This window comes from Sapajus apella, unplaced genomic scaffold (genome assembly GCF_009761245.1).
Source record: "Sapajus apella isolate SASKATOON/1434 unplaced genomic scaffold, GSC_monkey_1.0 scaffold20, whole genome shotgun sequence".
Lineage (NCBI taxonomy): Eukaryota > Metazoa > Chordata > Mammalia > Primates > Cebidae > Sapajus > Sapajus apella.
Window position 1 is genome coordinate 29303918 of NW_022436960.1, and position 14852 is coordinate 29318769.

The 14852-nt window shown below is 47.2% G+C and overlaps 3 protein-coding genes and 1 long non-coding RNA gene across 6 annotated transcripts in view; 2 read left to right on the plus strand and 2 right to left on the minus strand.

The window, feature by feature from the left end:
- ACOT6 (acyl-CoA thioesterase 6) overlaps positions 1–4168 on the minus strand; it is an 8171-nt gene extending 4003 nt beyond the window's left edge. The window contains exons 1-2 of one of the 3 annotated variants that reach the window (XM_032287921.1): positions 4080–4168; positions 1780–2393 (exon numbers count right to left, since the gene is read on the minus strand). In XM_032287921.1, the coding sequence (XP_032143812.1) occupies positions 1780–2236 (457 nt within the window). In that variant the 5' untranslated portion in view covers positions 2237–2393; positions 4080–4168. Of the gene's footprint in view, positions 1–1779; positions 2542–4079 lie in introns of those variants that run through there. The other 2 variants (XM_032287922.1, XM_032287923.1) reach the window with 2 other exon arrangements.
- Positions 4169–8286: 4118 nt separating this feature from the next.
- On the plus strand, positions 8287–9315 carry LOC116558035. The gene is made up of 2 exons (XR_004271797.1): positions 8287–8435; positions 8754–9315. It is a non-coding gene; the product is annotated as an uncharacterized LOC116558035 (long non-coding RNA).
- A 1342-nt stretch (positions 9316–10657) lies between these two features.
- On the plus strand, positions 10658–11312 carry S100A13 (S100 calcium binding protein A13). Its single transcript, XM_032287924.1, has one exon. It carries the CDS (start codon positions 10932–10934, stop codon positions 11217–11219), a length of 288 nt encoding a protein of 95 aa, XP_032143815.1. The 5' UTR covers positions 10658–10931; the 3' UTR covers positions 11220–11312.
- A 2567-nt stretch (positions 11313–13879) lies between these two features.
- The window catches only part of ACOT4 (acyl-CoA thioesterase 4), a 5256-nt gene continuing 4283 nt past the window's right edge, over positions 13880–14852 (minus strand). Inside the window, exon 3 of the mRNA XM_032287926.1 lies at positions 13880–14597. Coding sequence (XP_032143817.1) covers positions 13992–14597 — 606 coding nt within the window. The 3' untranslated portion in view covers positions 13880–13991. The remainder of the gene's footprint in view (positions 14598–14852) is intronic.

The window sequence follows — 14852 nt, forward strand, 5'->3', positions numbered from 1 at the left end:
GCCTTGTTTGTTTTTAATGAAAGCTTTTAGTCGATTCTTAGTATGATTTTTTTTTTTTTTTGAGACAGGGTCTTGCTCTTTCACCCAGGCTGGAGTACAGTGGCACCATCTTGGCTCACTGCAACCTCTCCTCCCAGGTTCAAGGGATTCTCCCACCTCAGCCTCCCTAGTAGCTGTGACTACATGTGTGAGCCACTATGCCTGGCTAATTTTTTCGTATTATATTTTTAGTAGAGGTGGAGTTTTGCCATGTTGGCCTAGCTGGTCTTGAATTACTAGCCTCAAGTGATCCACCCGCCTCAGCTTTCCACAGTGCTAGGTTACATGCCTGAGCCACTGTGCCTGGCCCAGTCAGTATTATTTATTGAGCTCCTACTATATCCTTGGTAAAGCCTCTAGGAATATAGATATTTAGAAATCTGTAAGACCCAATTCTACCCACAGGAATTTACAGTGTAGTGGGCAGCCATGAGTTAAGGCTAAGATTGCTGAAGACCTGTAAAACTAAAGCATGGTCTCTTGTTTTGGAGAATAATCACAGAATTCAGTTTAAGGATTCTGTGTGCTGTTGCAACTCTAGAATTCATTTTTATTTTATTTATTTATTTATTACACAGGGTTTCACTCTGTTGCCCAGGCTGGAATGCAATAGTTGTGATCTCGGCTCACTGCAGTCTCCACCTTCTGATATCAAGCAATCCTCCCACCTCAGCCTCCCAAGCCGCTGGGACTACAGGTGCGCACCACCATGCCTGCCTGACTTTTTTTTTTTTTTTTTTGCGACAGAGTTTCACCATGTTGCCCAGGCTGGTCTTGAACTTCTTGAACTCCTGGGCTCAAGTAATCCGCCCACCTCAGCCTCCCAAAGTGCTGGGATTACAGGCCTGAGCCATGGTGCCCAGTTCAGCATTTTCTATGGTAGAGGTTTAAGTCAGCAATTTAGTTGAACGGGATTAATCTGGGGTCTTCTTTCTAGGTCACCTTTACCTAGAAAGCATCCTGTGTTTACTTAGACTAGGGTTCCTCAACCTTAGCAGTGTAGACATTTGGAGCAAGATAATTCTTTGTTCTGGCGGTTTTCCTATGCGTTGTGGAACGTTTAGCAGAACCTCTGGCCTCTGCCTGCTAGATGCCAACAGCACTTCTCCCTTCAGGTATGACAACCCAAAATGTCTCCAAATATTGCCAAACATCATCCCCCAGGGAAGGCGAAAAATCACTTCAGGTTGAGAACCAGGGACAGCATGTTTATAATAGAAGGGAGGGGACTGTCAGGCAGTTCTGTGTGTGTTTTTAAATGATTCTAGGGCATTGCCACTTTTGTGGATTTTAGCTTCTTTGGAAGTTTGATGTGACAGGAGGCGAAAACCATTCTTGCACATCAGCTTCAGGTTTTGCCCAAATCATATTCAAAGACAACCACATGGCTGGCAGATAGTGGCTCTCAATAAATAGATAATAAGTTGAATGCACTATTCAGCACAGGTAAAAATTGATAGTGCCTCGGTGGGGAGGGACGTGAAACTTGGAAAGACTGGAGCAGCTACTCAGGAGGCTGAGGCGAGAAGAACACTGGAGCCCAAGAGGCTGCAGTGTGAGCTATCCAGCCATGGCACACCAGCCTGGGCAACACAGGGCACCTAGAGACTCAGAATCCATGACAGACTCTGGAGAGAAGTAGCAAGTTCAGGGACGTTCCACGTCACGTGATTCCCAGGACATGCAAGGGGCCGGCAGGGGTCACAGAGCTCGACCAAGTTCTGAGCAGAAGCTACTCACCTGGCGGCAGGAAGAGCGCGGCGCGTACCCGGCCCGCACGCACCAGCTCGCGCTGCACGCCGGGCTGGAGGAAGTGGCGCTCGTGCCGCGCCTGGCACAGCAGCTGCCCAGGCTCGGGGTCGTGGCCGTCCAGCACCTCCAGCTCCACGGGGACGGGCATCCGCACGTCGCGCTTCACCAGCCTCCCCAAGGCTTTCTCGGGCTTCAACGCCCAGAGCAGCCCCATGGGCTCGCACCCCGCGAAGCTGCCGCCCAACGAGGGCGCGCGCTCCAGGTCCAGCTCCCCGCGGGCGTCGGCGCGGTAGCGCGCGTGGGCCCGGAAGAGCGCGCCATTCTCGTCGCGCAGGGACGCGCGCAGCGTGACGGGCTGCTCCGGCGCCAGGCCGCGCACGGCGATGCGCACCGGCTCGTCCCAGCAGCTGCGGCCGGCGGGCTCCAGGATCAGCGTAGCTGCCATTGCAACCTGGGTAGAATAGGGTCGACCCAGCTCTGCCGAGTCAGTGGGCGGGCCTGACGGCTCTGCCCATCACAGAAAAGCGGTCGAGGGCGGAGCCCTTACCTGTACTCCCGTTGGTTGGAATTGTGGACAGGCTCCAAGCCGCTGCGTGGGGCGCCTAGAATTTGTGCAAACACACCAGTGTCCCAAGTGATAGTAACTGCTGAAATAAGACTTAATGACTAATCTGGCCGGCCCGGTGGCTCACGCCTATAATTCTAGCCCTTTAAGAGAACAAGGTGGGTGGATCACACTTGAAGTCAGAAATTCGAGACCAGCCTGACCAACACAGCGAAACCCCATGTCTACTAAAAATACAAAATTAGCCAGGTGTGGTGGTGCATGCCTATAATTCCGGCTGCTAGGGAGGCTGAGGCAGGAGAATTGCTTGAACCCGGGAGGCAGAGGCTGCAGTGAGCCGAGATTGCACCATTGCACTGCAGCCTTGGCAACAAGGGCAAAACTCTATCTCAAAAAAAGAAAAAAGTGAATGACTATCCCTGCAATCCAACGTAGTGAGTGTCGAAATAGAGGTAAGAAAACCACTGAGAGGTAAAGGATTGAGAGAGAGGCAGTTCAAAAATTTAGATTTTGAAAAAGCATCCCAGGTGATTGTATTCAGGTGATGCGTGGAGAAACATGGCCATAATTCACCCCTTACCCTTAAGTCCCTTACCAAGCCTTTTTTCCTAGAGCTAATGGTACCTGAAGCAAAGCTGATGTTTGGCGAGGCAGACCTGGCAGAGTTCCGGTCTGACCCTGATCCTTAATACTAAAACCTGATGATCTTTAGCAAGAAACATAACCCTCTAAATTCAGTTTTTGTTTTTGTTTGTTTATTTATTTGTTTGTTGTGACAGAGTCCCGCTCAGTTGCCCAAGCTGGAATGCAGTACTGTGATCTTGGCTCACTGCAACCGCTGCCTCCCAGGCTCAAGTCATTCTCCTAACTCAGCCTTCCAAGTAGCTAGGATTACAGGCACCCATCACCATGCCTGGCTAATTTTTGTATTTTTAGTAGAGATGAGGTTTCACCATGTTGGCCAGCCTGGCCTTGAACCCTTGACCTCAGGTAATCCTCCCACCTCAGCCTCCCAAAGTGTTGGGGTTACAGGCGTGGGCCACCGTGTGCAGCCTAAATTCAGTTTTCTTGTCTGAACAGGCTTATTGTGACCATTAAATGGGCTAACGTGTAAAAACACTACACTGGCACACGTATAGGGTTAGTACCCAGTGAAAATTTTGTTTCGTTTTTCAACTCACAAATCTAATCAGTGTTAGAGTCCCTTTTGGATTGTATGCATACAGAGTTCTAACAGTAAGTAAGTGGCTCTCTCAGCCTATGTAATTGAGGAGAGTTTTATAAAGGTACTATCTACAAAGGCATGGACAAGGTTTAAAAACAGAGACAATGAAACAAGATTTGGTGTAGAACCCTGAGTCTGAAGGTTCAAGGGAAGGGGGCAGTCTGGTAGGAATTGTAGCTTTTCTAGAGGGTTTGGTTTGTGGCAGGAAGGAGGAGACTATAAATTCCTTGACTCTCCTGTTTTTCAGTATCTTTCTAATGCCTCTTTTTGGCCAAACCCAAACGGCTCAGCCTAGCTGGGAACATAGCAGGGTAGAGAAGGGAGAAGAGCATATAGTGACACCCAGCTCAATAAACATGTATAAACTGAACAAAAAGGTATTAGACTATATGAAACAAGTTCACTGTGTGCTGGTTACCAACTTGTTTGAGTCCAGTGAGACAAAACAGATTCACATATTTAATACAGCAATGTACATTAACTGGATTTATTACTTACAGATAGGCAGCAAAGGATGACAGAAGCCTAAGAATCATTGCAAACCAGTCCTCCAGGGATCAGGAATGCTGCGGGGTGATGGAGTCTCATGTGCATGTGCCCACTTGCACTGCAGCTGCCCTGAGTTTTGTAATCTGGGGTGGGTCATGTGACTGCTGAGCTAAAACATTGGAAGACATCCTGTTTGTAGGGAGGGACTAGGATAGAGCCAGGGCCATTCCAGTCATCCATCCCTATCTTGGGATGTTACATTTCCATCACATTCTATGGTTATTCTTGAGAACTACTAGTGAGAAAGAGGGGAGAGCTGAGTCAGTCCAAAGCGAACCAGAGAACTGCCCTGCAGTCTGTCCCCAATCCAGGTATCTCCCTTAGCAAACCTAATACATTTCATAGGCCCTCCAGACTCCCAGGATCTGGAGGCAGAAGTCTGATCATATTAATGTGGCACTTTGGCCAGGCACGGTGGCTTACACCTGTAATTCCAGGGCATTGGGAGCCTGAGGTGGGAGGATCACTTGGGATCAGGTGTTTGAGACCATCCTGGCCACACCTGTCTCTACTAAAAATACAAAAATTAGCTGAATGTGGTGGTGCACGCCTGTAATCGCAGCTACTTAGGAGGCTGAGGGAGGAGAACCACCTAAACCCAGGAGGTGGCGGTTGCAGTGAGCCCAGATCGTGCCACTACACTCCAGCCTGGGTGACAGAGTGAGACTCTGTCTCAAAAAAAAAAGAAGAAGTGACACCTTGACTGACACAATCTCAGTGCAATATTATTAAGCCATCAGTATACATTTCACTAGATCCAGGAGGCTACTATGATAAGCAGGATGATCAGGCTTGCTTGTAGCTGTGGCCTTCCCCCAAGTCCTAGTGATCCAGGTAAGAAGTTGCTAAAGAGGTCCAAGAAAGATTGCTTTTTTTTTTTTTTTTTTGAGATGGAGTCTCACTCTGTCGCCCAGGCTGGAATGCAGCAGTGTGATCTCTGCTCAGTGCAACATCCACCTCCTGGGTTCAAGCGGTTCTCCTGCCTCAGCCTACTGAGGAGCTGGGATTACCTGCCCCCACCACTATGCCCAGCTAATTTTTATATTTTTAGTAGAGATGGGTTTCACCATATTGGTCAGGATGGTCTCTAACTGCTAACTTCAGGTGATCTGCTTGCCACAGCCTCCCAAAGTGCTGGGATTACAGGTGTGAGCCACCCAGTCTGGCCAGAAAGATTCTTTAGGTAGCCACTCTGACTGTGATCAGCAGGCCTGCTTTCAGATCTCCTCTATCTGTGTCTCATCCATGCCTGAGATATTATCCAGGTACAACAGGAGTTGTTGGCAGTGGCACGCACTCCTCCCTGTCATTTAAAACAACCTTCCTAAGGATTTGAAGGGTGTCTCTGGGCTGCCAAGGTAGTGGCACTGGAAGCAACAATATCATTTTTTTCATGAGCACTGACTCCTATGCCCGGTACCAGAAATCTCATAGAGGATCGAAACCCAGAGTCAGCCACTACCTGGCAGCTTCCTAATAAGCATGGTGCATACTTTTAGGCTGCTGGACCAATAATGTGTCTTGTTCCCAGGGGTGATATGCAGGAGCACCGCCAAGCATGTCCAATGTCCAGGATTCCATGATCTGCCAGCTTTCCAGGTATGACATTGTCCACCCCATGTTTGGCTCACTCCCAGATCACCCACAGAGGAAGAGGCAGTTTTCAGATGCACACTGCATCATTTTATTCAGTGATCCAGTCATGGCTATGGAGGATTGGTATTCACCAGGCAATTGTCATTGATGGAATAGTGACATAAGCTCACTCTCCCCCATACAATCAATATTGTTCACAAAACCTGTACACAGAGGGCTAGCATTACACCTGATATGGTTTGGCTATGTCTCCACCCAAATCTTATCTTGAATTGTAGTTCCCATAATCCCATATGTCCAAGAGGAACTTGGTGTGAGGAAATTGAATCATGGGGGTGGTTAGCCTCATGTTCTCATGATAGTGAGTTCTCATGAGATCTGATGGTTATATAAGGGGCTTTGTCCCTTTTGTTCAGCACTTTTTGTTGCTGCTATGTGAGGAAGAACATGTTTGCTTCCCCTTCCGCCATGATTGTAAGTTTCCTGAGGCTTCCTCATCCAAGCTGAACTGTGAGTCAATTATAACTCTTTCCTTTGTAAATTACCCCATCTCAGGTATGTCTTTACTAGCAGCGTGAGAATGGACTAATACAATAAATTGGTACTGCAGAGAGTGTTGCACTGCTGTAAAGGTACCCAAAAATGTGAGAGCGACTTTGGAACTGGATAGCAGTTCCAAAGCCTGGAACCTCTGTTGGCACCATTTGGAGGGTTCAGAAGAAGGCAGAAAAGTGTGGGATTATTTAGAACTTCCCAGAGACTTGGAGGGCTCAGAAGACAGAAAGATGTGGGAAAGTTTGAAAGTTCCTAGAGACTCATTAAATGGCTTTGACCAAAATGCTGATAGTGATATGAACAATGAAGTCCAGGCTGAGGTGGTCTCAGATGGAGATGGGGAACTTCTTGGGAACTGGAGTAAAAGTTACTCTTGCTGTGCAAAGAGACTAGTGGCATTTTGCCCCTGCCCCAGAAATCCGTGAAACTTTGAACTTGAGAGAGATGATTTAGTGTATCTGGCAGAAGAAATATCTAAGAGGCAAAGAGTTCAAGAGGAAGCAGAGCATAAAAATTCGGAAAATGTACAGGCTGACTATGCCACAGCAAAGAAAACCCTGCTGGGTGCAGTGGCTCATGCCTGTAATCCCAGCACTTTGGGAGGCCAATGCGGTGGATCACCTGAGCTCAGGAGTTTGAGACCAGCCTGGCCAACATGGTGAAACCCCGTCTCTACTAATAATACAAAAATTAGCTGTGTGTGGTTGTGCACACCTATAATCCCAGCTACTTGGGAGGATGAAGCAGGAGAATTGCTTAAACCTGGGAGGCAGAGGTTGCAGTGAGCTGAGATCACGTCACTACACTGAAGTCAGGGTGACAAGAGCTAAACTCCATCTCCAAAAAAAAGAAAGAAAAGAAAAAAAGAGTGAAGAAAACCTCATTTTCTGGGGAGAAATTCAAGCCAGCTGCAGAAATTTGCATAAATAACAAGGAGCCTAATGATAATCACCAAGACAATGCATAAAATGTTTCCAGGGCACATCACAGACCTTCATGGCAGCACCTTTCATCACAGGCCTGGAGGCCTAAAAGGGAAAAATGATTTCTTGGGCTAGGTCCAGGGCCCTCCTTGCGGTATACAGCCTTGTGACTTTGTACCCTGTGTCCCAGCCACATCAGCAGTGGCTAAAAGGGGCCAAGGTACAGTTCAGGCCATTTCGTTGTTTTGTTTTTTAGGTGATGTCTTGCTTTGTTGCCCAGGCTGGAGTGCAGTGGCACCGATCTCAGCTCACCACAACCTCCCCCTCCCAGGAACATACGATTCTGCTGCCTCAGTTCCTGAGAAGCTCAGACTATAGGTGTGTGCCAGAATGCTTGGCTAATTTTTGTGTGTTTAGTAGAAATGGGGTTTCACTATGTTGGCCAGGCTGGTCCTGAGCTACTGACCTCATGATCTCCCTTCCTCAGCCTCTTAAAGTTCTGGGATTACAGACATGAGCCCCAGGGCCTGGCCCAAGCTATTTTTTTAGAGAGTGCAAGCCTCAAGCCTTGGCGGGTTCCCTGTGGTGTTGGGCCTGTGGATGTGCAGAATACAAGAATTGAGGTTTGGGAACCTCTGCCTAGATTTCAGAGAATGTATGGAAATGCCTGGATGTCCAAGCAGAAGTCAACTGCAAGGGTGGGATCCTTGTGAAGAACCTCTGCTAGGGCAGTGCAGAAGAGAAATGGGGGGGTTGGAGCCACTACACAGAGTCCCTGCTGGGGCACTGCCTAGTGCAGCTGTGAGAAGAGGGCCACCATTCTGCAGACCCCAGAATGGTAGATCCACCAACAGGATGCACTGTGTATCCCATGAAAGCAGCCAGGAGGGTGTCTGTACCCTGCAAAGCCACAGGGGCAGAGCTGCCCAAGGTCATAGGAGCCCACCTCTTGCATCAGCATGACTTGGATGTGAGACATGGATTCAAAGATCGTTTGGGAGCTTTAAGGTTTAATGACTGCCCTAACGGATTTCAGACTTGCATGGGACCTGTGGCCCCTTAGTTTTGGCCAATTTCTCTCATTTGGAGCAAGTGTATTTGCTCAATGCCTATACCCCCATTGTATCAAGGAAGTAACTAACTTGTTTTTGATTTTGCAGGCTCATATGCAGAAGGGACTTGTCTCAGAGGAAACTTTGGGCTTGGACTTTTGAGTTAATGCTAGGATGAGGTAAGACCTTGGGGAACTGTTGGCAGGGCATGCTTGTGTTTTGAAATGTGAGGATACGAGATTTGGGAGGGGCTGGGGCAGAATGAGATAGTTTGGCTGTGTCCCCACTCAAATCTCATCTTGAATTGTTGTTCCCATAATCCCCATGTGTCATGAGAAGGACCCAGTGGGAAGAATTGATTCAAGGGGGTGATTACCCTCATGCTGTTCTCATGACAGTGAGTGAATTGTCACACGATCTGATGGTTTCATCAGGGACTTTCCCCACTTTTGCTTGGCACTTCTTGCTGATGCCATGTTGCTGGGTCTGTCCCACAGACCCTGGCCAATGGATGAAATGAGTACTTAGACATGTGTATGCTGTGTAAGAGCAGCTAAGTGACTGCCTGTCTCTAGTGGCCAGAAAGCCCCGAGAAACTGGAGCGATTGCTTTTATTCAGTGCAGGCACAATGTTGAAAACCTGGAGACATCACAACCTGTAGGTATTTAACATTTATTAACCCTCTTTCAGGGAACATCATGCACGGATGATCAAAGGTCAATTCCTGATCCACATAAGTAAACAAGCCTGTTTAAAATAAATTCCTCCACACCCCCTTGTACCTACTCCTTGCCCTCTGCCTCAGGGTTATAAAACAGCTGCCTTCAGCTTTTCTCCTCCGGGGCTCTGTAGAACCTTCTGACCTTTCAGAAAGTTTGTGTCCTTTCCCTATAATTTTTCCCACCACTCTGATCAATCCCCTACACCATGTGAAGAAAAACATGTTTGCTTCCCCTTCCACCATGACTGTAAGTTTCCAGAGGCTTCCCCAGCCATGCTGAACTATGAGTGAATTAAACCTCTTTCCTTTATGAAAGTGAATTAAACCTCTTTCCTTTACTCAGTCTTGGATGTCTTTATTAGCAGTGTGAGAACGGACTAAAACAACACCAGTCCTTCTTTTTTGTTGTTGCCATTGGGACACTTCATCTATGTCATCAAAGGAGCATGGAGCATCACAGTACCAGCCCATTATGGTTTTGTAGTGGTTGTAACATTTAGCTACAGAAGTCAGTTAAAACAGGGCACCTCTGGCTCCCTTCCATAATTGCCTCATTTTAACTTAATTGACTTCTGTAGCAAAACCAGCTACTGTGGCCTAGCCCACTAAAACGTTACAACCACTACTTCTGTAGCAAGAAGTTAAGACAGCACTGAATTCTGTGCCAGATCTTTGCTCAGTAAGCCAAGGCTTGGATTCTGTTGGTGTGCACTAAAGTGTTAGCAATATTGGCACAGTTTACCACTGACAGATCACTCTGATCAGTGATAGAATGAGGACCAGAATGGCAGATCCAACATTTCCTCAGGTTACTTGCAGTGGCCACAGCTTAGCATTATGCTTCCAAGCCTTTGCTGAGAATTCCTTGTGGAAAAAGCAGATTGATAGGTTAGTTCCCCACCCTCACCCCTCCTGGGGTCCATAGATGTTCCATACCTACTGGGGAAGGGTTGGGCTGAGTTGGTGTAGCAGCCCAGTCTCTCTGTCCCTGTCTGGGGCCCACTACCTCCGTAGGCACCCTTTGTCCTTGTTGCTTGACCCAGAGCTTTTGGCTGTGGTTATCTGGTCCAGAAAGGGATATTTTGCCGTAGACAAACTTGAAATATCTTATAATGCTACTCACCTTACTAGAAGGATCAGATGTCCCTAACACTGAGGCAGGAGGATAGGGCCTGGAAGCAGTAGACCTCGGCTCACTGCAAACTCCTCCACCCAGCTTCAAGGGATTCTCCTGCCTCAGCCTCCTGAGTAGCTGGGATTATAAACCGGTGCCACTACACCTGGTGAATTTTGTATTTTTAGTAGAGATCGGGTTTCTCCGTGTTGGTCAGGCTGGCCTCAAACTCCCAAAGAGAAACAATTTGTAATTCGCCTACCTCGGCCTAACAAAGTACTGGGATTACAGGCATGAGCCACCGTGCCTGACTGAAAAGTTCTTAAACAGATTTCTAGAGGTGTGTTTTGTCTAGTGGAGTGAAACCCACTGAGGTTTTTAGAAATCTCCCACAAACTTTTTAAGAAAATTGTTCTGGATTCTAGGACCCTTGTCTCCGGGAGACAGGAGCGGGGAGGACCTGTGGGGTCCTGGGCTCAGCAATCTGCCCTGCTACCCCTGAGGAGAGGTGAGGGTGGAGTGGGGCAGAGAAAATGCCAGCTCTGACCACAGCGGGACATTTACCAGACCCTGTGCTTCTCTGCTGGGAAGAGCAGCGGAGTGTGTGTGGGCGGATGTGGGCTCAGGAGACCAGGGCCCAACATAAACAAGTTTTGGAGACAAACAACCTCATGACCCTGTGAGGCTGGGTGAGACAAGAAGGGACTCTTGAGACAGACACCCCACAGAGGAGCCAACAGACTCAAAGGACTCCAAGAAGGACGCTCAGACTGAAAACTTCTCAGCCCTGACAAAGGTCAGCCAGCCCCTGAGGACATCAGTTCAGCCTCAGGGTCCTAATGGCAGCAGAACCACTGACAGAGCTGGAGCTGGCCATTGAGACCGTGGTCACCACCTTCTTCACCTTTGTGAAGCAGGAGCGCCAGAAGGGCAGCCTCAACACCACTGAGTTTAAGGAGCTGGTTACCCAGCAGTTGCCCCATCTGCTCAAGGATGTGGGCTCCCTTTATGAGAAGATGAAGAGCTTGCATATAAATCAGGACTCAGAGCTCAAGTTCAATGAGTACTGGAGACTGATTGGGGAGCTGGCCAAGGACATGAAGAAGAAGAAGGGCCGGAAGAAGTAAAGCCACCTGGCTGGGGTGGGGGTGGGCAGAGCAGGACTGTTCAGGGCCGAGCAGAACCACACTCTCCCCAAATAAAGCTTCCTCTGTGAAACATAAAAAAAAAAAAAAAAAAAAAAAAAAAAAAAAAAAAAAAAAAAAAAAAGAAAAAGAAAATTGTCCTGGCTGAGGAACAATTCCAGTTCCACCATGAGTTGGAACTTAAAGGCAAATGGAACTTAAAAGGCAACAAAATTGAAAGAGAAGTTTGGAGTCCCCTTTTCCATCTAGGAAGCAGGTTAAATTTAATGGCTAATTCATTTTCATAAGGAAAATAGAGGTTTCAACTCAGGAGGTACAACCAAAACCCACAGAGGACAACTCACAGATAGTAAAGTGAACACTAATGAAGGAATTGGCAGCAGGTTCTGTTCTCAGGTGTGTTTCAGGGTTGCTACAGGCTAGTGACAGCTGTGTGCCACATTTTCCCCATTTTTGAACAGGAGTGTCTATAGGAGTTACCTTACACTTGTCGCACCATTGTATTATGGATATGTGTCTGTGAGGAGAGCTAACTTGTTTGTTTCAAAGCTGCTCAGATTGAGAAGAATGATATCCAAGATGCTGTACCCAAGGAACTCTCCTGAGCCTCATCTATACCTCAACCTGATACAGATGATGAAATCTTGGACCTTCACCCTGAATATGATGCTATAATGAAATAAGATTTTAGGGGGAGAGGGTTTAGAAGAAGGATGGATATATAATACATGTGGAGGAATATATGGCCAGAAGGCAGATTGTATTTTCCAAAGATGGTTACAGTATTTCGCATTCCACATGCTCTCCTCCAGAACCTTGCTACTCTCCTTTTTTTTTCTTTTTTGAAATGGAGTCTCCTACTGTCACCAGACTGCAGTGCGGTGGCACGATCTTGGCTCTCTGCAACCCCTTACTGCTGGATTCAAGCAATTCTTCTGCCTTAGCCTCCCAAGTAGCTGGGACTACAGGCATGCGCCACCATGCCCAGCTAATTTTTGTATTTTTAGTAGAGACAGGGTTCACCATGTTGGCCAGCATGATCTCGATCTCTTGGCCTCATGATCTATACGCCTCAGCCTCCTAAAGTGCCGGGATTATAGGTGCGAGCCACTGGCCTGGCCCACTCTCCTTTCAAGAGGCAGACTCTATGTTCTCCTTGAACTTTGGTTAGCCTTTGACTGCCTTGCTCCATGGAGTATGGCAGAGTGACAGTATGCATAATAGCTTCCAAGACAAGGCTGAACAAAGGTCATGCCATTCTGCCTTGCTTGGTATGCTCACACTTGGAGACTCTATACTTTTATGGGAGAGAGGTTGGTGATGGTTGTCAGTTGGGAACTCAGGAAGTGATATGATTTAGGGGGTTCTCAATTGCTTTTCATCTGGGCCTTCTTGCTAATTACTTGGGCTAAGTGTCAACCCCTTAGTCAAATTGCCCCAGCCTGTGTCACTTCGCACAATGGTGATCCATTCCTACAGAGTCCTGTCCCATTTGCAGACTCTTGAGAAAAACACGTGGTTAATAAAGTGTTTTGTTTTGTTTTGTTTTTTTCTAAAAAAAAGTATAATAAATGCTATGTAGTGTTGATGTCAAGGAGAGTAAGGAATGACTCCTCTAAGATTACCACACTATGATTTTCCAAGGTCTATTTTTTTTTCTCTTGAGTCAAGGTCTCACTCTGTTGCCCAGGCTAGAGTGCAGTGGTGCAATCATGGCTCACTGCACCAACCTTGACTTCCCAGGCTCAAGCAATCCTCCCACCTCAGTGTCCCGAGTGGCTGGGACCTCAGATGTGCACCATGTTTGGCTAATTTTTGTTGAGATTGGGTTTTGCCATGTTGCATAGGCTGGTCATGAACTCCTGAGCTCAAGCGATCTGTCCCCCTTGACTTCCCAAAGTGCTGGGATTATAGGTGTGAGCCACTGTGCCCAGCCCCAAGGTCTGTTCTTAGATCCAGGAAGTGAGAGGGAAAATAGATCATAGTCATTCCCCTTAGAAAAGAGTAGAAACTTAACCATTTTAGAGACAGGTGGTCTCATCTCCTCCTCATATTAACAACCCTCTGTATGTTTTTGGCCAAATAAAATTCTACCCTGTTACAGTTGAACAGCAAACATTAGGTGACCATCCTTTCACAGTGATGGAAAAAGTCACCAGCTATGACTCAAAGCATTAACTAAGGCCGGGCGCGGTGGCTCAAGCCTGTAATCCCAGCACTTTGGGAGGCCGAGGCGGGTGGATCACAAGGTCAAGAGATCGAGACCATCCTGGTCAACACGGTGAAACCCCGTCTCTACTAAAACTACAAAAAAATTAGCTGGGCATGGTGGCGCGTGTCTGTAGTCCCAGCTACTCAGGAGGCTGAGGCAGGGGAATTGCCTGAACTCAGGAGGCGGAGGTTGCGGTGAGCTGAGATCGCGCCATTGCACTCCAGCTTGGGTAACAAGAGCGAAACTCCGTCTCAAAAAAAAAAAAAAAAAAGCATTAACTAAAAAAACCTAGAATGAAACACGAATCTTAACAGGTGGGTATATTTTTCACTTATTTGTGTCATATACCTCTGAATCTTCTACAACAAGTATTTTACATTAGTTAAACTGATGACAAAGCTTATTCAACAAAGTTACCTAAAACACACCATTCATGACAAAGATATGGCTTTAATGTTATACAGGAGACAGCTGATTCACATAGGGTTATTGAACCCTAGAATCTGATCTTGACTCTCTCATGTCAACAACAGACAAATGCATTACAATTTGGGGAAAGCTGTTTTCTGGGTACCTCCCAGGTGTTTGCAGAAGAAGGCTAGAATTTGCTTCCAGGCATCCACCTGGGCCTTAGAATGAGCCCTGGGCTCCCCACCCCACATCACATGTTTGTTCGCTAATGTGTGAAAGGAGGCTGGGCACAGGGGGAAGTAAGGAGGCTCGATGTAATGCCCAGTCCCAGGGTAACAGATAATCTGGGGTTTTTCCTTTCCATGGGCCTGTAACCGTTCAGAGATTGTTTGGGCATACAACTCACTCCTCCAGTTATGATCATCCTGACCAACAATGAACAGGATGGGCCCCTGGGCCTTCTCTATTGGAATCATGCTGGGGTTCTCATATCCTCCTACAGGGTCATTCCTTATATCCACGATGTCCATGAGGCCTGAGAAAGCTACCTTGATTCTCCTCGGGTCATAGTCCAATGGCGGAATGCTAATCTGCTTATAGTTTATGCCTCTGTTCCCACTTGTCCCAGATCCATTGATGGAAACTGTGGCTGAGACATTCTTCAAGAATGAGGCCATTGCGAGACAAATATCAGCTCCTAGAGAAATGCCCAAAAGCCCAATGCCTGGGCCTTTTACCTGGAAGAAAAGAAGAGAGAAGAGTCAAGTCAATAACTTATCCAGGTCGCGCACGGTGGCTCATGCCTGTAATCCCAGCACTTTGGGAGGCCGAGGTGGGTGGATCACTTGAGGTCAGGAGTTTGAGACCAGCCTGGACAACATGGTGAAACCTCGTCTCTATAAGAATACCAAAAAAAAAAAAAAAAAAAAAAAATATTGGTTTGGTAAGAAAAAAAAAAAAAAAAAAAAAAATAAAAAAAAAAAAAAAAAAAA

Bases quoted from the DNA above. Each gene is read 5' to 3' on its own strand.
- S100A13 (XM_032287924.1), top strand. From the start codon at position 10,932: ATGGCAGCAGAACCACTGACAGAGCTGGAGCTGGCCATTGAGACCGTG.